This window comes from Scleropages formosus, chromosome 20, assembly GCF_900964775.1.
Source record: "Scleropages formosus chromosome 20, fSclFor1.1, whole genome shotgun sequence".
Classification (NCBI taxonomy): domain Eukaryota; kingdom Metazoa; phylum Chordata; class Actinopteri; order Osteoglossiformes; family Osteoglossidae; genus Scleropages; species Scleropages formosus.
Window position 1 is genome coordinate 12,713,131 of NC_041825.1, and position 25,852 is coordinate 12,738,982.

A 25,852-nucleotide genomic window follows, 5' to 3' on the forward strand; every position below is an offset into this window, starting at 1 on the left:
CTGAACTGATCCTCCGGGTGGAACACGAGCCGTCGCCGCGCAGTTCACAAGATCCGTTTTTAACCCATTTTTTCCCCGAAACCCACACGTTTGACGTTAAATACAACAAGAACGGACGCTTTGAAATAAAGTAAGGCTTTTCTCCCCGTCCGCGTGAGACGCTGGACTGTAAAGCACCTTGGCGGTGTTTCCGAGGAACCGCCTGGCAGCTACGACAAAGATACCCTCGAGGGCCGACGGCGTATTAGACGGAGATAAATTTACTTCCGCATCCTGGCGCGGTTTAAATGCCCCTTTTTTTGTTTGTCACACTAATTTAATTAAGCTAATTCTATAAATCCACAATAATAAAGGCAAAACCGTTCAAGTCTGCAATATTGTGAAAGTAATAAAACGTAAGGCCGAAACTGCGGCAGGTTAAAAAAGCGGTCACCGACACGGGGCCCATTTATCTTACAAAAGCAGCTCCCCTTTGTCCCTCCGCACACTTTAATAGCTTTTCACAGCAAGCACCAGGAACATCTTAAAGGTTAATGGGCTTGAGGGCGAAGGAGGTATGGGTAAAGGTGGAAGGTCAGGCTTCAGTCAGTCCTAATGGAAATCAGGAAACTGTGCAATTGCCAACTGCGTGCAACAGAGGGAGCTGCGACCCCACACACACCCGTGGAGTGCGCGCGTTCATTTCTTCGGTCTAAAGGCTAGGTCTTTAATCCAGCTTTGATTTTATTTTAAAAGTTGTCCTGAAGCCGTTTTGCTTCCGAAGAAAGGAGGAAATGCAGAAATTAAACAATGAGACCCCCCCTGTTTTTTTTTTTTTAAATTTTATTATTTATGGTCAACCCTGTGAAAAGGGATAACATACTTGGTTGCAAAAGAACACATTTTGCTGTGCCACAAAAAAAAAAAAAAAAAAAAAACACACACACACTATAGAATCCAGTAAGAATGGTTAAGAGAGGGTAAAAATAAACCGTGTTAAGCCAAGAGCCCTGAGCCCCCAAACAAAAATATCGATATGGCCCAAGCCGCGTGGCGCTGCCCGTACTCGCCCAAGAGCCGCACTCACTTTCCCGTGCGCACGACCGCATGAATAATTCATCCATTTATGATACGATAGCGAGCCAAGGCCTGGGGAGATGAAAGGACCGAGAGCCAGCCGAGGTGGCGTGACTCTCCCTCCCCTTCCCTCCCTCCCACCCTCCCACTCCGAGGGTAGCGTACCGGGGCCGCTTCGCCACACGGTCCGCCGCGAGGGCCACCTGCTCGCTCTTCACATCTTCCTTCGAGATCCATCCCTTGAAAGGCCTACGTGGAAGCGCCCTCCAACCGCCCGCTCGGGCCGACGCGAGGGACGGTCCCGCCTCGGCGCCCTAGGGCACGGCGCAATCGAAGAGCGCCCCGCGCCCTCCCGTATCGCACTCCCGCCCCAGAGGGCCCGCGTTCCAGCGCTTCGTTCGTTCCCTCGCGGCCGCTCCGCAAGCGCGCCTCTTTTCAGAGCGGCGAGCTGACGAGCGCCGCGTTTGGCGCTGCTAAAAAGGCAGGATTAGCGGGGCTTCACCAGAACCAGAGCTTTCATTTGGAGCCGAAATAAAACCTGTTCATTTTGGCGAACCGCTCGCCCTTATATTTAGAAACGGCGAAGGCTTTGCATGCTTTCGGTCTCCGCTCCCTGCCCACAAGCACGCCTGCGAAGCGACCAGATATTTCCCCTGACCAGATGTGCGGTGGGCCCTGGCAGCCGCTGGGTTTGTGCATATAGACCTTGAGCCTGGGGGATGAACTCGGCGCATCGTAGGTGACCGAGTGCACGTTGGACGAGGCCGCCGCGGAGACAGAGAAATATTTCTGGAAAGCAGAAGCACAGCTTCGCCGCAGCGCTGATAAAGATGGCAACGTTCGGTCCGGACACAGACAAAACGTGGGTCACGCCTGTGAAACGAAGCCCTTCCCAAGAATTTTTTTTTTTTTTTTTTTTTTTTAAATCAATTCCACGTAAGCCCACTTGTAAGCTCTTCTGCCCCCTCATAACCACATAAGCCCAAAACAATAAAAACAACAGATCTTTCCCTAGGGGTGGAAACGTTTTGTTTACTACCAACTTCTGACATGCACACGCCTGTGTTGCAAGTGCTGAACAGCAATTTCGAATGCAGCACAAACAGTTTGAATCGATATTATTAAACATTATTTAGCTGATGCTTTTGCCCAAGGCAACTTACAATAAGCTTGTATCTGTGAGCTTTGTACACAAAGGTACTTTCAAATATTGACCTGTTTTTTCTTTTTTTTTTGCTTTTTGCACGGACAAAGTCGGCAGTTTTGAGGATCAGCGCAGGTGACCATCGTTCCAGCCGTGACGCCGTCTCAGAGCCGCACCTTTAAAGGTAAGAGCGCCACCGCGGGTTGAAGTCATGGTAAGGTACCTGTCCCTGTAGTAGAACAGTTGAAATGGGGAGTTAAATTTAAATGGTTACAGTTGCAGTGGGGATTTAAACATGGGCCCTTTGGAAAGTGACTACCATAAACGTGACGGCGACCCTCTGCCCCCCCCGGCAATCGGTGCCTAGGAAGACCAATAAATTGGTTTGTTCATTCGTATGTCAGAGCAAACCTCAATCAGGATGTCCTGCTTTGTACACTTTTTAAGTGTTAAGGCTCTTGAAAAGTTACAGTACGGAGAGAAAAAAAAAGAAAAAAAGACTGCATATGATGTATTTACACTTAACTATACATCATTATGGTTTGCTTATTGCATTGTTCTCGAGTCGAGGGTTGCGGCGCTGGGGGGGCATAACGCTACCCGTCGCCAAAGCGGCTGGCAGGTTGCGGGGAGCAACACCTCGTCTCTTGACGATTTGCGTCGTTTAGGGCGAGCACGCAGCATTTCCGTGGGACGCGCACCGTTCAATCCCCCGTTTGGTCTTTCAGCTGACATTTAAAGATGCAGGTGTGACATTTACCTATCCAGATGAAAGGCGGCGATCTCGGCGTTGTGCCTCTCGAAATCGGAGAAGTAGAAGAAGTCGGGCGGCGTCTCCTGCTCCCTGGTTTGCCTGCAAGGTAAAGGTCAGGTCTTAGCATGGAGCCCCTTTCATGAGCAGAGGTGCTGCCGCAAAACCGGCCCAAACCGAGTTAAGGCTGATAAAAATACACTCTCAGATGAGCTATTTAAGAGACTGACCCAGGTTATGGAGAGCACCGTGTAACAGGAGGCATATTTTCAATCTGGCCCTATTTATAGGCCCCCACACTTCCTCTGTGTTCTGTAATTTTGTCTAAAACAGAACACGGAGTCATTCGAAAGATGTATACGTTAATTAACTTTAAGACCTGTTGGGGCGAAATATAAGCGGAGACCGCAGTCTGACACCGTGCCTGGTATTTTTGTCAGATCGTACAAAAATATTCTACTGAACGTGCCCGCAAGAACATGCCAGTCAATGGCCACCATTCTCCTGTATTAACTGGTCCCACCTCGAGGTACAACTGTTCGACTGTATTTTAGACCCTTTAGCGGTGTTTTGCAGGCCAAATCCTACGAAAGTATTCGGGTTAAGCACTGTGCCAAGACCTTGGAAGCCCTGGAGATTTAAGGAGAGCGGACACAAGAGTGCTTGGAGCTGGGTCAAGAAAGTTTTCCGGTCCCTTGAGGGGTCCTGTTGTTGTACTGCTGTCCAGACAGCGTCATACCTTGAACAGGCAGTATGTCCAACCGTATAAGCAAGAAAAACAGTGCTATAACATACTGTTTAAGTAGTGAGGGACTTGTGGCCTATAACATTTGGTCCATTCCCACGCCACCAAATGCCACCTCTGTACCAGAGTAAAAAGGTCCTACAGATGCAGCTAAGTGGGACACACACACACACAGTCTGAAACCGCTTGTCCCAAGCAGGGTCGCGATGAACCGGAGCCCAACCCGGCAACACAGGGCGCAAGGCCGGAGGGGGAGGGGACACACCCGGGACGGGACGCCAGTCCATCGCAAGGCACCCCAAGCGGGACTCGAACCCCACACCCACCAGAAAGCAGGCACAGGCCAAACCCGCTGTGCCACCGCACCCCCCGGAGGGGGAAGAGAGAAGAAAAAAAATTCCTCCAGCATTCCCAAATCCTCCAGGAACACCTAGTTATTGCAGAACCTTAATTACCACAAGCTATATCTGTCCTATCGTCTCCACGCTTCCTGTTCCGAGCAGTCAGCAAAACACAACTGCATTTTAGTGTGGAGGCAGCTCTCATCTGCCATTATTTTGGAGGGTTTATCACATGATCTGAGGAGAGCAGCAGAGCCGGGCCGGGCCTGGAATGGAAACAGATCCTAATCTTGGCAGAGCGGCGCACTCGACCCATTCTTCAGCTGGCTGTAATTGTCCCCCCACTGCTGCGAATCTGACATATGCACCGATCATTAAAAGCTCAGCATGGAGCCCGGCAGCCTGCCACTTCGCTCACCGGCGCTGCTTCCTCTCCTCTCCTCTCGTAGGCCTGGGAGCCGCACATGGCAGCCCTTCCCTTACAGCTCCACTTCAGCGACGGCTATAATTGAAACATTTATTTTATTCTTTTTCTCCTCTTCTTCACAGGAAAGCTGACTTCTCACTATAAATCCCCCCATTATTGTTGAGATCTATTCAACGAGGTAATGGATTTTATTTGCAAAGAAATTCTCTGGCTCAGCAGTGAACGAATTTAAAGCTTCAGCCAAAAAAAAAAAGGGTGGAAAAATAAAATCTGACATGCAATATCCACATCGGGTGACTTACTATGTAATGTGCGACTTGTCACAGGTTGATATACTTGTGATTCCGGATGCAATATAATGTCACACAAAACATATCTGTAGGATACCAGTTGTAAGCCTGACAGCAAATAAAAGTGAAGCTTGAAAGGGAAAGAAGGGAAAAAAAAAAAAAGGTTTAAAGGGGCTTGTATAAATTCCTACAAGAGTGAGTTATGCACATTCAAGCAATGCCCCCTCACCCCCTGAAAACCATACACAAACATGTGTGGAACACACACACACACACACACACACACACACACACACACACACACACACACACCATCTGAACCGCTTGTCCCATACGGGGTCGCGGGGAGCCGGAGCCTAACCCGGCAACACAGAGCGTAAAGCTGGAGGGGACACACCCAGGACGGGACGCCAGTCCATTGCAAGGCACCCCAAGCAAGACTCGACCCCCAGACCCACCGGAGAGCAGGACCCAGTCCGACCCAGTGTGCGCCGCCCCCCCCACCCCACACAGGCCATGGTATTCTTACACAGCTACAGAAGGGGGGGGAGGGAGAAAAAGAAAAAAAAAAAAAAGCAAGAATTCACAGCTCTGTGAGGAGTTTTGTGTTGTTTACGTCTTCTCCAGTAAACAGCAGGTCAGTTCGACAGCAGAGAGAGAGAGAAATGAAGAAAAAAAAAAAAACAAAAAAGAAGGGAAAAAGAAAAAAACCCCACAGCTGTACCAAAAAAAGTCCCTCCTCTTCACGAAGGAAAGAAGGCCGGAGGCGTGTCGCGCGCTGCTATGACACAGTGAGCAAACTTGACGTCCGCCTACAAAAATAATACGGCAGACATGGCCAACGCGTTGATCAGTACTGGAAATTCTCCCGCCGAAATAGACGGCAGCTGTGCTCATATCCAGCCGGGTGGGGTTTAAATAAAACCCGTCGTGGCAGCCGTCCGGCAGCCAGCGGCTCTTTCGCCGTTCGTCCGGCTTTCCCGGTACCGAAAATCACCCCCGCCCCTCGTCCTGCACCACTTACGTGGCTGCCCCCGGAAATCCCCCCCGTCGTCGGTGGCGACTTCGCTCTGCCGACCGCGATCTCGCGCGCGACCGTCCATCTCCCGAAAGGAAACCGGGGGCCAACGGCGCCTAAGTGACGCGTGGGGTCTGAGGGACCATCCTATGTCACGCATTTCAGTCAATGGATGGGTGTTAAACTGCTAAAGAGGGCCATTAGCTCCCGATATACATCAGACTTAACGCCAATACAGCCATCGGAGAGGGAAATCGCAATACTATTCGACGGCGCCGAGGCGAGGGCTGAGGGGAGCCCATCAATGACCGTCGGACGGAGCCAGGAGCCGAGCCGGAAGCCTCATCGCTCGATTCATTTACAAAGCGCGTGCAAGTGGGAGCGCGCGCCACCCGAAACGGCACGCTTGACCTTCGGAGTTAAGCCGGCCCAAACGACAATCGCAAGATGGAGAGAGAAAGCCAGCGCATTCCGCTTCCGTTCATAAGGAGAAGCAGTCAAAGGCGGGCGGTAGGTGCACTGCGTGCATCTCCACGTCGCGACACTGGCTCTCACCTCGGCGGCGTAGCGGCAGAGCAGTCGCTGTGCTCGACAGCCACTTGAGGCCATCTGGGCACGTTTGCCGGCTGCTTATTGCAGCGCCGACACAGATGAGAGTCAAACCTTTCTAGCAGTTAAAATGCGCCGAGCTGGCTGTCGGCGTGACCAGGACACGGGGAAAACTCTGCCGTTTTCGTATTCGCCAGCAATCACGCTTACTTTTGCTCTTCTGGGGTTTGGGGGCTGCGGAGGACACACACTAGCTTGGGTGGCCTTTGCTACACGTGGAGCTCAGCGCGTCCCAACGGCACGGCCGATAAGAGACCAAACAACGGTGTGGAAATCAGCGCCGTTTTGTCGAGGCTTTGTTTCAGCGATGATGGATGTATAACAAAATAGTTAAATATATAAAAAGAAGTTCGCCGTTAACAAGTGACATTTGTCGAATCGCTCTAGAGAGTTGTTCTCATTCCTCGATGCCAGCGTGGCCTCGGCACCCTTCAGCCATTCTGCCCGCCACGTGGAGGAGCTGTTGAGCCAGAGCCCTGCTCCAAGCGGACCTGGGGAAGATTCAATCAGAAAACCAGCATGGACAAAGTCGGCAGATTTTGAGGATCAGCACAGGTGACCGTTATTCCAGCTGTGACGTCGTCTCGGAGCCGTACCTTTAAAGGTAAGAGCGCCACCGGGGGTTGAAGTCAGACACCGTCTGAACTTGTTTTCACAATCCTCTTTTCACAACACATTACTTTTGGCCAGGAATGTAATAGGAATCGAGCTGCTGCGGATCATTATGTTCCCCTGTTCTCCAGCAGCCAATATCTGCTTCCTGCAGAAAGGGGCTGCGTGGCCTTAAGGAACAGCGAACGGCGCCACGGGTGTGCCGTGCTGGCTCACCTTGTTCTGTGACGCGCGCGGCCAGATGATCATTATTTCGCGTTCTGTCTCAAAGGCATGGCGAGCCCCGTCGCTTGGCGAGGACTCGGGCTGAAAATAGCTGGCCGTCGCTGACACAGATCTGCGCCGGAGCCCTTTGTTTATGTCAGGATGATGCTTAATGATGCAGTAAAAATTCCATCAGTGGACTCTTGTTTGCTGCTTGCTGTTTTTAGCCTTCTTTTAACATTGGGGGGGGGACGTGCGAGCGCACACACACACACACACACACACACACACACACACACACACACACACACACACACAGAAACCGTTCCAGGTGCGGATGCATGTGTGCGCCAGCTTTGAATCCACAAGAGTTAGAAGCACCCCCCCCCCCCGACCCCCCACCTTCCGGACGCGCCACCTCCCACTCGCCACTCGCGGCCCTCCGCTGCAGTACGGGGAGGAGCGCTGGGAACAGCTGTTCCTCCTCTGCGCAGCTCCACGAACCCCATGTGGCTGCCAACAACCACTTGCAGCCAGAAGGGGGAGTTGTACCAAATCACTGCGCTTCCATATCTTGTATACAAAATGCATTCCTCATCAGTTCACGGAAGCTATGCTATCCCAAAAAAGGTACTTGCTTATCAGCGTCCACAAAGAGCCAGAGTTTAAGTTCAAGGACAAACGACACGGTGAGCCCTTTAGAGGCGTCGGCACGCACGCAGAGCTGCCGGCCGAGGGGCATCGACCAGCATTTCCCCAAAAATAATTATGTTATTTACAGATGGAAGGCTTTTCAAGATGACTGCATTGATCTTTCAACGTTTCTCACCAGGAATTCAGTTTGAAGCAGAACCCAAGCAAATATTCCAACATGCAGAGAATGTCTTGGGGGGAGAATCTGGCTTTTCAACCACAAAAGACCTGTGCAGGGAAAGGTAATTCCACAGTAATTTACTTTCTCAGGATGTTTTTTTTTTTTTTTTTTTTTAAAAAAAAATTTAAGGGGGGGGTGCACTAGTCTTTTTTTTTTTTTCTCCATTACATTTATACTGCAGTAATGAGATGCGGCTGATGTATGGAGACAGTAAGCAAAGGGGTATGAAGTCTGTCCAGTGTGTATCCCTTGTGACGTGTACATCAGAGTGTATCGCTGAATTAACTGTGCTGCCAAAGGCCTGTCCATCAGTGATGTGGTGTGACCTGTGAGTTGACAGCAAAAGTCAGCAGGGTAACCACACATGTAAGGTGAAATGCAGGGCACTTCCCAAAAGCCTTCACTGGCCAGTGCTGCCAAAGCCCTCCTGTTCCAGCACACAGACAGCGTAACTGTGTCCAACAAACATTCCACGTTGACGTCAAAGATGCCACAGGGACAAATAGTTAGGAATTCAGTTCAGGAAATTTGAGTCAGATTCCCAGCCTGCTCCGTCAGAAAAATCTGTGATGCATTTTAGGATCACATAGGGGTTTGTCGGCGAGACACCAATGGCGCTGTCTTCGAAGACAGATATGACAGCGCTAATCTTCTTCAGCATATTCCATATTCCTACAACATTTTTTCCTTCATGCAAGGGGAGGGAGAGAGGAGAAAAAAAAAAAAAAAAAAAACCCTGCTGTGGGCTTTGGATGATTTGTTGATATGTTAAGATGGTATCAAACCACTTCTGGAGTTTCATGTCATGTGGCCTCCATTGTTTAAAATTCACAGTACTTAGAAACACAGCGTTAAGTAGGAGTTTAAAGAGTTTATGTAAGCCTGCATGAGAAATACTAAAACACATTCATCTTCCAAGAAAGATTCCAGCTCTGACACATTTACTGTCTTAATTAAATACTTTGAAGACTGCAGAGAAAGCAATTCTGAAGTAACACATTATATCAAGAACAAATATATACCCTTGGCAAAATTATAAGGACATATTCTATTGTTCCCCCCCGTCAAAGCGGTAAGTTAACATGAAATGTCAATATCACCTCCAAATATATTAACATAGAAAATTTAACAATTTAATTTAATGACGTACAATGTTAAATGTCCTTATTCGAGTTGGAAATATTTATCGCAGTGTCCGACTGGAATATTTTTCATTTCCTTGAACTGAATCGGGAAATACTTAAGTCTTAAGTGCACATCCTAGAACATCAAGCTGTCTTTGATTAAAATGTTGCTTTAAGAGTACCATTAAGAATTCCAGACACTGGGAAATAGTGACACTGTGCCTTTAAGAGTGCATGTCTTGGAGACGGAGCTGGACGGGTCCCAGCATCTGTGCTGCCTCTGATCAAATGATCATTTTTTGAACGATTTTAAACCTGCGATGAAGAGATGGAGGGACGCTTCTATTAAAGGGCTCTCTCCACCCCCCCAAGAGCGCCGAAGGCCGACCATCTATGATTATCCCATCCTCCTACCGCCATCCACGGTGTGAATACATTTGCATTACTTTAAATGTTCAGATGGGTGAAAATGACCTGAATATTGTCATCCATAATCACCTTATGGTGGCAATACACTGAATATTGACACAGATTATACAAAATATAATTGCACATAGTATATAATGTAATCACATCATCGTTTAATTGCCTTTCAAAGGATAGTACATTTAGTTCACAGAACTAGACGTTCAAGCCTTATAACCCTGAATGCTTTAATGTTTCTAATTAATTAGTTAAAAAAAAAAAAAACTCAGGAGGAAATTGGACCATTCTGGAAATGAGACCACCGCCACCATCTCCGCTTCCAGAGAGAAGAAAGGGTGCGAGACAGCTGAAGAGCAGGGCAGAAAGAGGGAGCTGTGGTAACGGAAGCGCAAACCTGATCATTATTGATATTGAGGCGACAGTTCTGTGATGGAGGACCATCTGTCCAGTCCCACACGTCCCCTGCAGAACACACACTGCTTCACAGCAAAGGAGCTGTAAAACAGTCAGTCCTGCATGGCCTGCATTCACTATTCAAACGCACTGCACATATAATATGTCCAAAATATTTGGTTATTACTACTTTATGAAAGGACACTAATGACTTTGCATCATTTGAACTGACCAATTACAGCACTAATTGCACTGCAGACCAAAGACAAATGAGTCCATTGTCAGCTGTTAGTTGGAATTGACCTCAGGTCAGGCGACAAACACTGAAGATTGATTTTTCTTCCTCAATCCATTGATACACACATTTATTTTTGGCCGGAATTGACATTTTCCCTTGACGGGCTCCTTCCTTAATGCCTCTAAACTCTGTTTCTCTTTCCAGCTGATTGCCCTGTGTAAACTTAACGCTGAAGTTTACGAACCAGTTTAAATTAGCTGTTATCCAAATAATCACAGTTTGCCATCTACATTAGAGAGGTTAGTTTTTTGGTTGGGGGGCTGCATCTCTTTTTCCTTATTTTGTGTGAATCTGAGGGGGAGAAGGGGAAAAAAAAAAAAAAAAAAAGATTTTTGACCACCAGCAGTCAAACCACCTCACTGTCACCCAAAAGTAGCTGGTTTTGAACAGACTTTTTTTGTGGAAAGACATGTTCCTCTGTACTATCTGCCTTTTAAAGACATGACCTTGGATACCAACATGATCCTTGCGACGCTATGTTTACTTAGAGAAGCAAAGACTAGTAATAAGTTAATCTTTAATACTTGACTTTGCATGACTCGTGTACCGAGATGCAGAGTATATACAACAGGTTTAAATCCTCGTCCCCCCCAACCCCCAGTATGTCAGCAAAGCATCGGAATCATGTCCTTTCACGTCCCCATGTCTACAGCTGTTTGCAATATTTATAAATGGATGAACACAAGTCTCATGCATACTAATTACCGCACTGTAAACATGCATTGCATCACATGCTATTTTTCAAAAATACACCAGTTAAGCCGACTGCAGTACCATAAAATACACATTGCAGGACGCAATGACTGCCATTAATTATAGTGCGAATCCTCCATTTTGCTACTGTACTGCTGCAGTGCAGTTTCTGCAAAGGCTACAGAATCTTCCTAATCGCATAACATCTGTAGTACTGCTTTTAATATAGAAATTTGCATAACTCCTACAGTCCCCCTGCCCGTGTCATGGCTTTCTTAGGCTGCATTGCTAGCCTCCTTGTATACTTTCTCTCTTTGCTGCTAATATTTAAGCAAAGTGGGTGGCTCAGCGACGAGTTAAAACGGCAGCTTTTCTCCAAATTAACAACAAAGCATCTGTGCACTTGGTTAATTATTATTTGGATTAATCTGCATAAGGCATCTCATTTTTGTTTATGATGTTACGGAATTCCAATGGCTCTTAACCTGTATTTTATGCAAATACTTGACATTTAGAGATCAGCGTTAACAGGAAATAGGAAACTAATACCAAAACAAGCCTGTGCATTGATGAGTCTGAAATTTGAAAACATTAAAAGCTGAGTATTCTTGTATCTACACGCTATAAGGTATGAGACTTTTGTTAACAGAAAAATTAAGAATAAATACGTAGGTATGAATTTGATTTTTTTTTTTTAAATGAACAAAACCCTGCTGGTTTCTGGCAAATATAAACCCCCTTACATGACCATGCAGCAAAGTCCTTTTAGATATATTTAGAGAGCAAATTGAGAAAACGTGTTGGGCTGAAGAACCATGGAACCGACAAGCGTATAAGATGGGCTAGGTGCATCCCGCCCTTTTCAGGGCTATAGAGACATTATTCTCTTTGGCTTCCAGGTTTTTCAAGGCCAGCGTATCTTTTACTTTACTACCTTTATACTCCGTCTTAATGGAATAACCTGTACTTCTTCCAAAATAAATAAATAAATGAATGAAAACCATGATTTGTGCCATTTGACTGATATCCTCAGCCCAGCAATAAAAGCCAGTGTGTATTGTGGAGCCACACCGCCAGGCCATTACAGGAAGCCAGATAATGATGACACACTCAAAGTCAGAGAGCCAGGGGCACTCCATTCCTTCATATTACAAAGCCTCTCTGCGCTGCTTAATGGACAGATCCAAAGCAATACTCTACAAAGGGGCACAGGCTGAATTAATCTTCTTTTGAGAAGCTGGGCCCCGCTGCACGCAGCACCGACGCCCGTGTGCCTTTGGGCCTCAGAGTGGATAAGAGGGGAGGAGCGATGGTTAAGTGCCACATTTGGCATTGGGGGGGGGGGAAACAAAGCATGAAAGTGAAGACACTGGCTTCTTTCGCTTAATGTCATGCTTTCAGAGTGTCCAAGTGCCACCAACTTCAATGCCGAACATGAGAAACTCGACGTGCCCGCAGCTCGAGTCCCATGGCTTTGCCCTGACAGGACCTCGTGCACCAAGATTCACGGACCACAACTTACACATCGACGAGAACACCAAGACGTCTGAAAAAAGAGTGCATCTTGCAAGAAAGATCCCCTCTGAGAACTTAATGAAATGTGCCGCAAAGCAGCCAGCAGCAGTGAATGTTATATGCTGGGTCATCCTTGCACTTTTATATTTCTGACATCCACCATAGTCATAGTCCACCTAAAGTACTATGTAACCTGCTTGCTTTTTTCCATGACGGCTTCCTCGTAAAACTACCCAATGAACTTGGCTACACCCAGTCATCTTCTGGACAGAGCGACATTATAACTATTATTTTTGCCCAAAGGCACTGTCAAGGTTTTAAACCACCTTACTTTGTCTGCCCTCTGTCTGTAAGGCCTATTAAAACGAAAAGGGAAAAAAGTGAAAGACAACATTAAGACAGTCATAGTTAGTGCACCTCATTAGACATACAAAAGGAAAAAAGTTTGTAAATGCTCACGGAGTAACAAAGGTATTAGACAGGACATGCTTTCCTTGAGAAGAAAAATGAGGTCCAATAAGAAGTTAATGGTACATAAAGTAACAACGTTTTATTTTTCAAAAGCTGGGTGATACTCTTGGTTATTTACCACACAGGATTTGTGAGGTGTGATTCATACCTCGAGTACCCACCCAAATTTCTTCGAGCCACACATTTCAAGTTTCAACACTGTACACATCTAAGAGCGAGTTAAGGCCAGGGAACCAATAATCAGACATGCAGAACTGGAAGAGATGCTGACACATTAGCGCGCCGACACATTACTAGTTCAGCTACCAGTCAGTTTACTAACAAGTTCTGAGAAGCTCTTTCACCACAGAGAGGGTGGAGATGCAGAGTTAACGCCTCAACTTTATTTCAGGCTCAAGCAATATCCTCTGCAGACTATGCTTAAAAAAATAAAGTTCCGTTTCCAATAAATATCTTCCGACTAAGACATTCTTTTTTTTTTCTTCCCAGTAAACACCAACGGTTTATTCATGCTTCAGTAGATTTACTCTAAGTATGAAATCATGGGCACGAAAGATAAAGCCATATAAAGCACATCAGCATCGGTTAATGTATAAAGCCTTCAGGCAAGGGAAAAAAAAAGGGCCATGTAATATTAATCTGCTATTTCCACCTACATACTTATGCCCATGTTATTTTAAGTGCAGCTCTAACCCTTCTCTGTAAACTCCAGTTTGTTTCACATTTTCCAGAATAGCCCCTCAGGACGAGGTAGCATTGAGTCAAGTTGAGCAAGGATGAAACATCTGCCTGGAGCCATAGGCCCTGGAAATTCCTTCTAATTCACTCCAGCGGCCAGAGTCTCACTAGCCCTGCCAAGCTGGGAAACCTCTGCATGACCCTCTGTGGAATGAGAAGCCACTCACCCATCCAGCATCTGTCTCTGGTTACAACAAAGTGCTGTCAAATTGTGGCAGCACAACAACAAGCTTGGCCAGCTCTGATGTTTAAACAGATACATGAAAGAATCGCCATTTATGCATAATTACCATTGTGAAATTAATTGAGTAAGGGGCCCTTTAAATGTAATAAACAATTTACAATTGCTGTTTACAAAGTCCTTTGCAAGCTTTTTTGTTTTCTGCTTCATAAATACAGTAGGAAATTAAAACATAGGCCAAATGAAGGACTTCTTTCTCCTGCAAGTATCCAGTAGAAGAATCATCAAGAGTTAGAGGACAAACTACTTAAACTCTGGACTTTTACCCAGGGTAAAATCCCATAATCAAAGTTTTTATATATATAATATACTGTACATATATGTATATACTCTTGAGACCTAGCTATTCATATTTGTTAACTTTAATGAACATATTTATTTCAAGTTAGTCTCCCAAACTGTACATGATACAATGCTGAGTCCTAATGCACTTTATAGAGGATGTAAATCATGCTTGGAAGTAATACCATAAGTGTGAAGTTGTGGTTTAGACAGTTGAGGGGGGAGGGGAAGAAAAAAGGATTCTAAAACCTTTTTTATGTGGCCTCAGAAGGATATATATACACACACAATTAATTGCATTTAATGTATAAAAACAAAATCAAACAACAAAAATTGTGGAATGTACCACGTTAACCTACCATAAACAGAAGAAACTCCATTGGTCTTTTATCAAAATAAAACTTCTACTAGTCATTTCACACCTCGGTTTGCATTGCTGGAAACACAAATTACTGAGAGTCTTGTCACAGACGTCATGTCAGTTCCCACAGTGGCCCAACCATGTATTGCAATGATGCAAGACCAGACATCCTAGCCCTACATGAAGCAATCCGGATTCTTCTGGCACAGCCAGGAGAACAAAACAGATTTTGGGAACTAAAAAGTAGATGTTTATTGGGTTTTTTGTAAAGAAAAACCAAACATGTCACCAAACCCTGAGATCAAACCAGAAGATTTACCATTTTATTTATTGCAGCAATATTTCACCACAATTTTTTTTTTTTTTAATTTAAAAAAAATGCTCAGAGAGGTTTCACATATCCACTGCTTTACAAGGTCTCAATTTAATCCTATGTTAGCAAACTTAGTATTTGAAGTGGATTATATCCTTTCAGTTATGGCTATTTACTCATGGGGCTCTTGAGGAATGAATATTAAGGGCGGGAATACTTGTGTATCCTGACAAGGAGACATTTTGTTTCAACTCCCATACTGATGCACTATTAATAAAGCGGAGGCAGCGATGAAGGTGCTGCCTTTCAGCCGTTGTTGTGCAAGTTTCTGACGTAGAAAAGACACAACCACTTTCAAAAACTTGAGGCAGATCAATACACTATTGCTCAAGGCTTTGAGGAGGAAGCTAGACTGAAAGGTCATGAATAACTAGGAAACAGGGGTAGTCTGTTTCTTGTGTTTTGTCAGTTGAAGTCAGCCATGTACCTCACTTATACAAATTTTTGTTACATTTCAGATAAACCAGCGGAGGTACGTACATCTAAACCCAAGTCAATAAAATTATAGTAAGGACACATCCTTCACCTTACATGATTAAATAAGTGTACAGACAAAGGAGGATCAAACTGTGAAACTACACAAAACAGGCTTAGATAGATGAAAGCGGTGTGTCAAACATTTTTGCGGTAGTCCACCAAGATGATCAAGAATATGACAAATCTCTAGTGATTTGTATTTACAGTACAAAACCTCTCAACTGACTCTCGGGAATTTCAAGACATGGCTTAATCATAGATGCTGCATCCATCATCTGCACAAATATTCCCGACTGCAAACAATGATCATAATCAGTTGGGACTGGAAAAAAATGTTACCTTATCTGACTCATTCCAGTGACTCAAAATGTGGACTGTTTATATACCACAGTCACCTTTGTCAGATCTGCCAGCACACCAACAAATTCTTGGCAGTCTTGTGAAAAGCATAATATTACATACATAAAAAGATGTAAAGCTGCTTGCTGGCTTGCCAATAGGATTATACTAAAATATTAAAGAAAATTGCAACAATAGTTCTCAATATAACACGGATCATGTCACTGTCAGTAACTCAAATTGGTACAATTTGTTAAATTTTGACAAAGGGTATCGTTACAGGAAACTTTCCATTGAGGAATAATACCTATACTAGTAGTTTCACCCTATAACGTTATTTAAGACTAGATGTTGTGCTTTTTTTTTTTTTTATTTCAGTGCATTTCCTGCCTGCTAGGAGGCAAACTCACGTACCATGTCTTAAGGCTTAAGAGCTTGTAAGAGTAGACAATAGCCAAATGCAGCGTACAATTCCAAACAGAGACTCTTCTGTTTGAACTTATATGAGCTAAAAGGAAAAAGGGGGATACGTAAGATCAAATTTCTTGCGCTCTGACAGAATAATGCCTGACCTGTTCATAGAATACCTGGTGGGATCTTGGCTAAAAGAATAATAAGGATGGGACACCTCTATATTCATTGCAGAACAATTTATTTTTTTCAGTTTTGTTCTCAGTGAAGATAATTTACAGAGACAGGAGCAGAGGGGGAAAAAAGCAGTAATTCAAGAGGTAATTCATACATGTGACGTGAGGCTTTTAAATCCCACAAAAGACTGTAGGATAGCCCTCTAGCACAAATGTTCCTTCATTTGTCCATGACTACTACATTCCGCTAGGTAGCTTGACATGAAGGTTTATCTCTAGGTTTGCATGTTGAGTGAGAGAACAGGATTAAGAAATCCTGGGTTATATGCAAGGGCATTTCCTAAAATTTTTTTATTTGTTCACCACTTCCTATTTATCATCAAGTGTAAACAGATTTCAGTGAAGTCATCCAGGCTGGATTTAATACTGTGCTTCACAAATACAACAACAATCATCATCACATTCAATTACAAATAAGCACGATAGCTTAATATAAAGCGAAATGAGAAAGACTTCAAATAACTGACTAACAAATCGTCATTTTGCAGACTAAGAGTGAAATATTTTTCAGATTTTTAAAAATTTAAGTTTCAGGGGATGTTGTCCCATTTGTGCTTATGAAAGAGTGTCACAAAACGAACGGCAGGTCAGTTGAAACGGAAACTTGAAACCGATGTGCTGCAAACAGTAAAGATCATTGTGGTATTCAGCACACATTGCGGAGCTGGTGAAGCACAAAAAGCCCACCCTGCAGCCAAGGCTGGAAATTGCAAGCGGTCGAACAAATGTGAAGTCATATATTATTAATTAACCTGTTAGAAGAAAGCCTCCATGGAGTTTGACATGTTCTATTGACACAGGAAAAGGCACAGCATGTATTACTAATTATGTCCTTTTCCTGCTGCCAAACATTTGTCCCAATGCTTAATTTTACATTGATGAATAAAACCTTTAAAATCGTTAAAAAAGGAGCCCTGTGAGTTAAAGCCTTTCTTTCTTCTTTGCCTAACACTGGTAATATTGTGCCAGTGCTTTTATCTTCTTTCATCAGCCAAGTCATCTTATTTCTAATGTTAAGCATTCCCAAGGGACACCTTTCAAGAGAATAAATTTCTGTTAGGTGTTTATTTGGTATACACAGCACATGTAATTAAAGTAATTTCCCCACATTCTTTTAAGTCTGGATGGGAAATTTATTGCAACAGCAATATGAGCAATTACACTGTTGAAGTCTGCGGGAAAATCTGAAGGTATAATACCGGCAAGATTCAACTTGCATGTGTTTAGTAACTTGTTTTCACCAATTTATACAAATGAGGTTGCAAAAGGTGCATCTTAACTGAGACAATCTAAGTGCACGTCATTTTCCTCACAAAACTAAAGTGCATTAACATCATCTGGTAAACACATAGTTGTATATGCACACCACCCTGTGAATGTGTTCAGAGCTGTTATAATACATTTTATTCCAAGTTTTAGAGTGCACCCATACTTTCGATCCACAGAGGAAGTCAGCTGGAAGACTGATGTGAAGTCACATTACTTTGGTCTATTATTTGGGTTTAAACTGATTTCAAGTTTCAGTGTCAATCACAGTTATCATTCCATGCAATCAGAAATGTAAAGAAGAGGGGTCAAATAAGGGAAGGAATACATGAGTTTAACAACAGCCTCAACCATAATAATGATCGCCAGAGCAATTCTGAGATGTTTTAAAAAAGCCCCTGTGCAAGGACTCATGAAGAGTAAAGATTTTAAAACAAGAATCAGTAATATTCATGCAATTGTACTAGTATTAAAAGTATATTGCTGTAATATAAATTTAGAAAATGAATCTATTTTCCTGCCAGTCAACTCCAACAAGCTCACGTAATTTTTACACCTCCTGTAGAGATCATTTTTGCTCTATATCCTCCAAAAACACCTCCTTTGTATGCATGAGGACAGCAGTGGATTCCAAAACATTTTTAGCTGGTGCATTTTGCAAATGGCAAACTTCAAATTTTAGCGCAGATAAGCCAATGTGTATACGGACTGTGATGCTATGCCTGGATTACTCCAATTACTTTCCCAGTCATCCCTTTGCTCAGGGTTATCATGAATCATTATTTGGAAAACTGTAAATTATGAATACACACACAGTTAAGCAGAAAAAGAAAACAGCCGCTAAAAATGCAAGTAAAATGTGATCCCAATTACCCGGCAGTGAAAGGTCTGCGAGCGAACTCACAAGGGGAAGCAGGGAAAATGAAGTCAAAGAGAATAAACTGACGCATGAGGAAACACACCGGATGCACAGTAGAAACCACCACTGGAACTGACCTTGTTAAACATTTATAAGAACTGTCTGAGACACTTTATTGGCGCAAAAAAAGTCATTTGTAAGAAAGCAGAGAAAATAAACTACACCCCTGGCAATAACAGAGTGCTCATATTTTCCAACTCTGTATAAAATTCCTTTGGCAACAAAGCCACAAAAACAGATAAAAGGAACACCATTCCAAAATGTCTGCAGAAAGTGCATTTTTGTCAGGGCACAGACAAAAATACCAAGTACCAGAAATCTGAATGTGAGGAAAATTTATGTGCGCGTTTATTACCATTGACTATGGCACCATAAAGATACTGTAGCTGTAACAGCACAGCCACTAAAACGACAATTTAGATATATTGAAATTTTGCAAACAAATACCATTCCTTTAGCTAATTAATAACAGAATATTACTCAATTCTCAAATAGTAAACACATTCCAAGCCTTTAAATGAGTGTTAAAAGCATCAACATGGCAGATATAGCCCATAACCCAGCGCAGTCTGTTGTGACACAAACAAAAGACATGGTCAAAGACAGACGAAATGCACTGAACCCAGACAGCTAGGTTGGTACATTATTAATCTGTCATATCTCTGTCCCTTAGAGAAGTACTGTACACATTTCAGGCCTTTTGGTGAAAGAATATGGTATGTAAGTCACATTTAGATAAAGGGAGTGCGTAAAACATTTGAAAATGGAAGGGGGGAGGAGTGGGGGGGGGGGGGGGGGACACTGCCATTTTCTCAATCACAGTACTTAGAGACATCCCTGATTGCAGTTACTGTACCTTCTGCTGGTTTGATTCATATTATTTGCTGCCAGCTGGCGCTCAGGTAAAGTTTCACATGATACTATTTAACAAAAGGAAAACATGCATTCAAAAATTGCTCATGGTATTTTACTATATTCAATTACACCTTTTACAAAGAAGACTGTCTGAACTCTATCATTATAGAACATAGTATTGGCTACAACGAGCCAGTACGATGCAAGGACCAACGAGAGCCTAACCGGTATCAAACCGGTTCCGGTTTGAAACCGACAACCGACCAATCAGAAATCAGGAGAACCGCTCATACTCAAGGTCACATGAAACCAACCAATCACGTCCAAGCTTCAGGCAATCCCACCCATCAAACTACATATAAAGGAGGTAGCATCCAACACAAATCACACAACTTGTGCACTGCTGATGTCACCTTGACTGGTGATGAAATGGCTGCAACCCAAATGCCGAGCTTGGCAAACAACCGAACACCTCAACAACTTCTGTAAAGATACTGATTTATTTATTTCATTCAAAGCATCTTGTGGAGGGTTAAAGGTGAACAAAGTGAAGCAGGATAAGGGAGAGGCCATCCTATGTGAGCAGTTCGTACCCTCAACGGAAATGTGCTCATTCAAACCCTCGGCCTTGCTGCGAAACAGATGTCTTAAAAGCCTGGAAATCTGACTGCTGACGTTTGGCTGACAAAGATTAGCTGGCGCGTATTTATTGTTGTTCTCTAATTATGCACCTTATGCAAGCTGGCATGTCGAATGCGTTTACCTCTGGGAAGGCCAATTAGAGACAAAGCCTACGAGATTAAATAAAATGTGGGAACTTGCTATAATCCAAAAGGACAATCATTTTTAACACTATGCACACAATGTTTTTTGTCACAATTACTCGTACATTTCCTTGGTAATAGTAAGAGGTTGTAGAAAAATTCAATCGTACAAAAAATTTGGAGTTTGGGCAAAAAAAAAAAAAAAAAAAAATTTCCCCCAACCAATGTAAAAAGCATAAAGCTCAAGTGAAATGAGTTAAGACCATCAACACCCATTTCACAAAAGCCTGTGACCTGAAGATCTGATGCCACCTGGCAAAGCTTAACTTGACTGCCTTCCTCACAGCCTTGCTTACAGCTCCCCAGCGCCGATGAATTCGGGGCGCTCGCACCCTGGCGGCGCTCACAAAAGACAATGTGTGCGGCTCAAGGAGACTTGCTCGCAGAGTGGAGCGGCCAACGCGGCGCATGCTGACAAATCGATGCCTGATGCACACAGACAGGGTATCGCGAGCAGCCCGGTTCCCTGGCAGCGAATGAGCATGCTTGCTCATGCTGAGGGACTGCTCCTGATCGGACTTGACACAGTGCGAAAGAGGAGTTGACTTTTGCAGGAATCCCACCGTAGGCAACAGGGACAATAGCGGTTAAGGACAGCGGATGAGGCTATGACGGGAGGGATGTTGTAGGGTGCATGTCTTTGTTACGAAGAAGTTCCACTGTAATTTCTTGTCACAAAGATATTTCAGTCCGTATCAAATCCCGGTGGCAGCGCAAAGAACCTCCATGGTTTTATCCACGAATAAAAGGTGGTCGCTTTCATCAGTCAACAGACTTTTCCATATGGAGTTTTACCTTATTAGGCACAAGCAGTCCACCTTTAAGCATTGCAAAGGGATTAATTTCATTGGTAGAGGATGCTTTCAATGGGGGGGGGCTAATAAAATGTTTGTAAATTGTCTAAAGATTCAATTTACCCCAAAAAATGGTTCCAAATAACTACTACGACTTGGAGTTTTTAGTAAAAACTTGAAAATTATCACAGTTTGTTGAGCATAACCTTTCAAAGAGCAAAAGACTGCAATTTGCATTCACCAGATCCCTTTTCACTCATTCAAAATCAAAATTTTATGAGCATGCTGACATGAAAACGCTACATTTTTTATGCCTGTCTAGAACTAATCAGAAATAGTTTTGTAATGTACTTCACAGTTCAGGACATCTGAATGCCTCTTGAGGCACACCGATTTATCTCAGTGACTGCACAGTACCAATTTAACCTGGCAAAGTGCAGCCAATACCGCAATCACTTGTAATGAATCATCCATATACTACTAGCCTTTTTTCCCCTTTAACTGGAGTCAGTGAGTCACAAAAATAAAGAAAATGTTAATACTCTACAATTATAAGATTTATGCAATTTACATCTCTCCATTTAAATAAAGCTTGGCAGAGAACTGAACGCGAAGTGGTGACACAGTAGACATGGGGAAAACACAGATTGAACATGCAGAAAAGATGTAACCTTCTCTAGACATTTATTCATCAAAAAAAAAAAAAAAAAAAAAAAAAAAAGTCAGCATGAGGAGACCCCTGCCCACCCATTTTCCTTTTTGTTGACCGTTTCATACCAAATCATTCATAAAAACTGCTCAAACTGCCGTTTTTTGTGTTGCTCCTTTCCCTGCACTGCTTTCTGTTTCCATTCCCTTCCACTTAATCACATGAGAAAACCAGTCGCTTTTCATGTCATCAATGTGCCATTGATACATCCCCAGTCCTCCCAGAAATGCAGCGGAGCATGTGAAATGCTGGCATTTCCCCATGCAGTTAATGCTCATGCTCATGGAATTGGAATAAAACGGCTGCACGCCGTGCACCCAAGCTCACTGCCTTTATGCAATGATAGAAAGGGAAAGGGGGGGGGAAAAAAAAAAAAAAAAAAAAAAAAAAGCATTACTTGAGTGATTTTGAATTATTAAATGTAACCCTTACAAATGTACTTTAAGTACGTACACCAAGGAACCTAATATTTTGGCACTTCTGCAGCATATAAGTGGGCGGAGGTGTTCACTTTAATTACTGTAGAAACTGAAAAGGCTGACTCTCATGTCCCTCTCATGTATTGAAAAAGTACAGTAGAGATCATATGCCAGAGATGTAAATACAGTGCAGAGTGATCTAGTGTATCTGTGTTTATTTCATATTTCACTGACGCTTTGTCCAAAGAGACTTCCAGAACTACATACCGTACATTACACTACTCTCTCTCTGTCTCTTGGCAGCCCATTAGACTACTGACCAGTCCAGTATTTACAGATCTACACAAGAGTTGTGAAACACATTCATGCAGTCACACACTGCACAATTCAGAGTCATCAGTTCACCTGAACCCGATGTCTTTGGACTATGAGCACAAACTGGAGCAGCTGGGGGGAACCCACAAAGAGACAGGCAGAACAAGGAAACCCCACACAGACTTCTATATAAGACTATGCTATAGTACTGAAAAGCTTTTTATGACTTTATATATTATAAATCTTTCCTCGTACAATACTGCTGGATTCCCCTTAGACACAGGGACTCATTTGAACTACGTTTGACTACAGATTGGAACGCAGCTACCATTTTAATGCAATGACATTGCAAAATGCTGCTGCTGATGTTGTGTCAACAAATGTATTGGGTAATACCTCCCTAAACAAAACAAGTACCGTCTATATGGCCCTTGTCTGCAATAAGCCGTCCCTTAATAAGCATCACCCCTAGGAGTCTGTCGCTGAGGGACTTCCATGCTTTGAAGGGCACCCAATCCCTAGTTAAGGAATCCTGGGATTAGGAGGATTACTGTATGGGCTTTGAAAAATCCAAAACACGGCACCCCAACATTTTTTGAACGTTGTTTTCCTGTATTTCTACATAACATTATTTTGTTATTGCAAAAAAAAAAAAAAAAAAAAAAGAAATTCAACACCACTGAGAGCAGTTTGCTACAGAAATCTGGTTATTCTTTATTGGAATATCCAATGACCCTGTAGACTTATCTTTATTTGGATCCAAGCTATTGCTTGCCTTTTCCCACCAACATAATAGATGTGGCCAGGCGTTATGCATGTTTGTCATTTTCATTAGAATATCCTCTCCTCTGGGGTGTTTTTTCCCAAGCTGCCTGAAAGCTACAGCCTGCATCTCCAATGTAATCTCTAGTTTTCTCGCTAATGGCACTTGTACAAGGATGTCTTCCGGGAGACAAAAGAAATAATTTGATCATACACAACTACATAAAAACCCTTTCGCCATCGCTCTCTACAGATTGTCGCGTGCAGCGGATAGGATTACGGTCGTTTGTCTGACGCACATGGGCCTGTCAGTGCAGCCGGGCCCGCAGAGACATACTGCGGCCAAGGTCTGTTTAACTTTTTTTGTTACGAGAGCTGTTTGTTCAGCTTGTTGTTTTGGAGACCGGAGAAAACACCAGGGAATCGCACAGCAAAATGTCTCACCTCGCCAGGTATCCAAACACGTTTCAGAATTTTCTGAGAGACGTTTTCAAAAACCAGAGCTTGGCAACAAGGATAAAAAAGTAATAAAATAAATACTGTGTAATAGTGTTTACTGGATTTATTAAACACTCAGTGATCAGGCTGGGATTCCGTCCAAGCACATCAAAATATATTTGGCATCATTACTTGGCCTGAATCACAAAGCTTCGCTTTGAAATCTGGTGTCTTATGCACTGATTACATGTTTTCGGCTGGCATATATTTTAATAACACATCAGAAATATAGCTTAATAAATTCCAGATTTGAGGGCTTTTTCTTCTTTCTAAAACCCCCAAGTCAGAATCCCGTTGAGCAAAGAGCTCAGTCTACGCTTTCGTGGCCCCCACAACTTCAAGTAGGAAACCCAGGAGGCAAGACAAAGCATGTCAAGTGGAATTATCACACCCGGCCCCACCCACAGGCCTGGGCCATCTTTACTTGCTCCTCGGAACTGCAGGATGGGGAAAAGGCATGTGGCTGAGCACCTACGCCGGTCCACAGCTCCACGCGACCCGACCACGGCTGCCGGCGTAGACAGCGCTTCGGACCGAGCTGACGGCAAGGCACTGCGGAACGTCGCGGTCGATAAAATCTGCGGTTGCAACTGTATCCCCTTTCCGGCCCTCCGGCGAACACGGTGCACCTTGCACGCTCTCCGCTCTCACTCTCCAGCCCTGCAGGAGATGGCCATCTGCTAGCGGAGTCGCTGCATAATTCTTAATTTGATGCTACGATTCAAGGCCTAAGAAGTATCCCCCGAGCGGCGGGGTTCCTCCCCTCAGACACAGGAAGAAGCTTCTCCATTAACAGCCAGGGCCTCGCCCACCGTCTCCGCCATCGTGCGGTTAGGAGGAAGGCTGCTGCCGGCACAGCGCCTTAACCGGTCCCACAGAAAACAGCTGTGGGATCAATGCAGCATTACATTTTTGAATTCCAGAACTTAGGCAGCCAGCAGGGAATCTATTGAAACAGCAGGTGCTACAGTCATTACCATGGCTCTCCAGCATAGCGGCTTTTGTCTCAGGGAAACACTGCAGAGGGGGGTCTTTCTGAAGCATTGTATGGCCCACGCAAGTGCAGGTGTACAAACACACATATGTGGGGAATTCAACCCTTTCTGCATTTTATACATGTGCTTGCAGCTAATTTCCTGTAACGACTAACCGTATCCTGCTATTTCTTCACGCGCCATAAAAGTTTTAGATCTGCGGGTCTAACAGTTCTGTCGCTTTCTCTGCGATTTGCCGTCTTTCACTTTCAACTCAATCTGAAAACTGGACACAATCTGAAAATGTACATTTTTCACTATTTTATCCATTTCATCTGCATCGCAGCTGCTCTATTACAACAGTAATGTTAGTAGTTTGCTGTAGTGCAACAGTAAGGAACTGTGCTTTTTTTTTTTTTAAGAAGCTTTTATTAATAATCATTTGGAAACTGAACTTAACCTGAAAGCTGACAAACACATTTGGTTTGTGACATACTGTATAACCACCTTTGCCTTTCATGAAAAAAAGCCTCATGGAAGTAGATATTACATGTTCACACGAAAGTCTCAGATACAGAAAAATCTTTTTTAAAAATGTTCTCTTTAGACCTTCCCATTACAGGAGCTGAAACCTAAAGCAACAAAGCTCTGTTACTGACCTGCCGGCGAACAGCGGAAACACATCCATCACATAACCTTCAAAAAAGTGCACTGTAGTGCTGGTCTTCTGGACATAAAGTAGCTTAAGTTATGTGAAGGCAAATTAATCGCAATATTAAGCATCCGCTTTTAATCCTTGTTGCCACGTTAACATACTCAGCATTTCTTCAACTGGATAAATACACATCAGTGAAGATGCATTTGTAAGAAGTGTTTGAAAGATTATCATGAAGTACAATATAATTTATTAACTTACTTCATGGGTTTAAACAGGGCCTGTCCATAGTTCTGGAAAGTCATGATGAGCTTCAGTTGCGTGCCTCCAGACTTCATAGCTAATGGAAACAGTAAAGAGAATGGAAGAACACATCAGTGCTTTAATTAGGGGGGGGGGGGGGGGGGGGGGAA

General features: G+C 43.8%; 1 protein-coding gene across 1 annotated transcript in view; it reads right to left on the bottom strand.

Moving 5' to 3' along the window:
• fam20cb (FAM20C golgi associated secretory pathway kinase b) overlaps nucleotides 1–25,852 on the bottom strand; it is a 42,144-nt gene that overhangs the window by 7,123 nt on the left and 9,169 nt on the right. The window contains exons 3-4 of the mRNA XM_018761503.2: nucleotides 25,701–25,779; nucleotides 2,961–3,053 (exon numbers count right to left, since the gene is read on the bottom strand). Coding sequence (XP_018617019.2) covers nucleotides 2,961–3,053; nucleotides 25,701–25,779 — 172 coding nt within the window. The remainder of the gene's footprint in view (nucleotides 1–2,960; nucleotides 3,054–25,700; nucleotides 25,780–25,852) is intronic.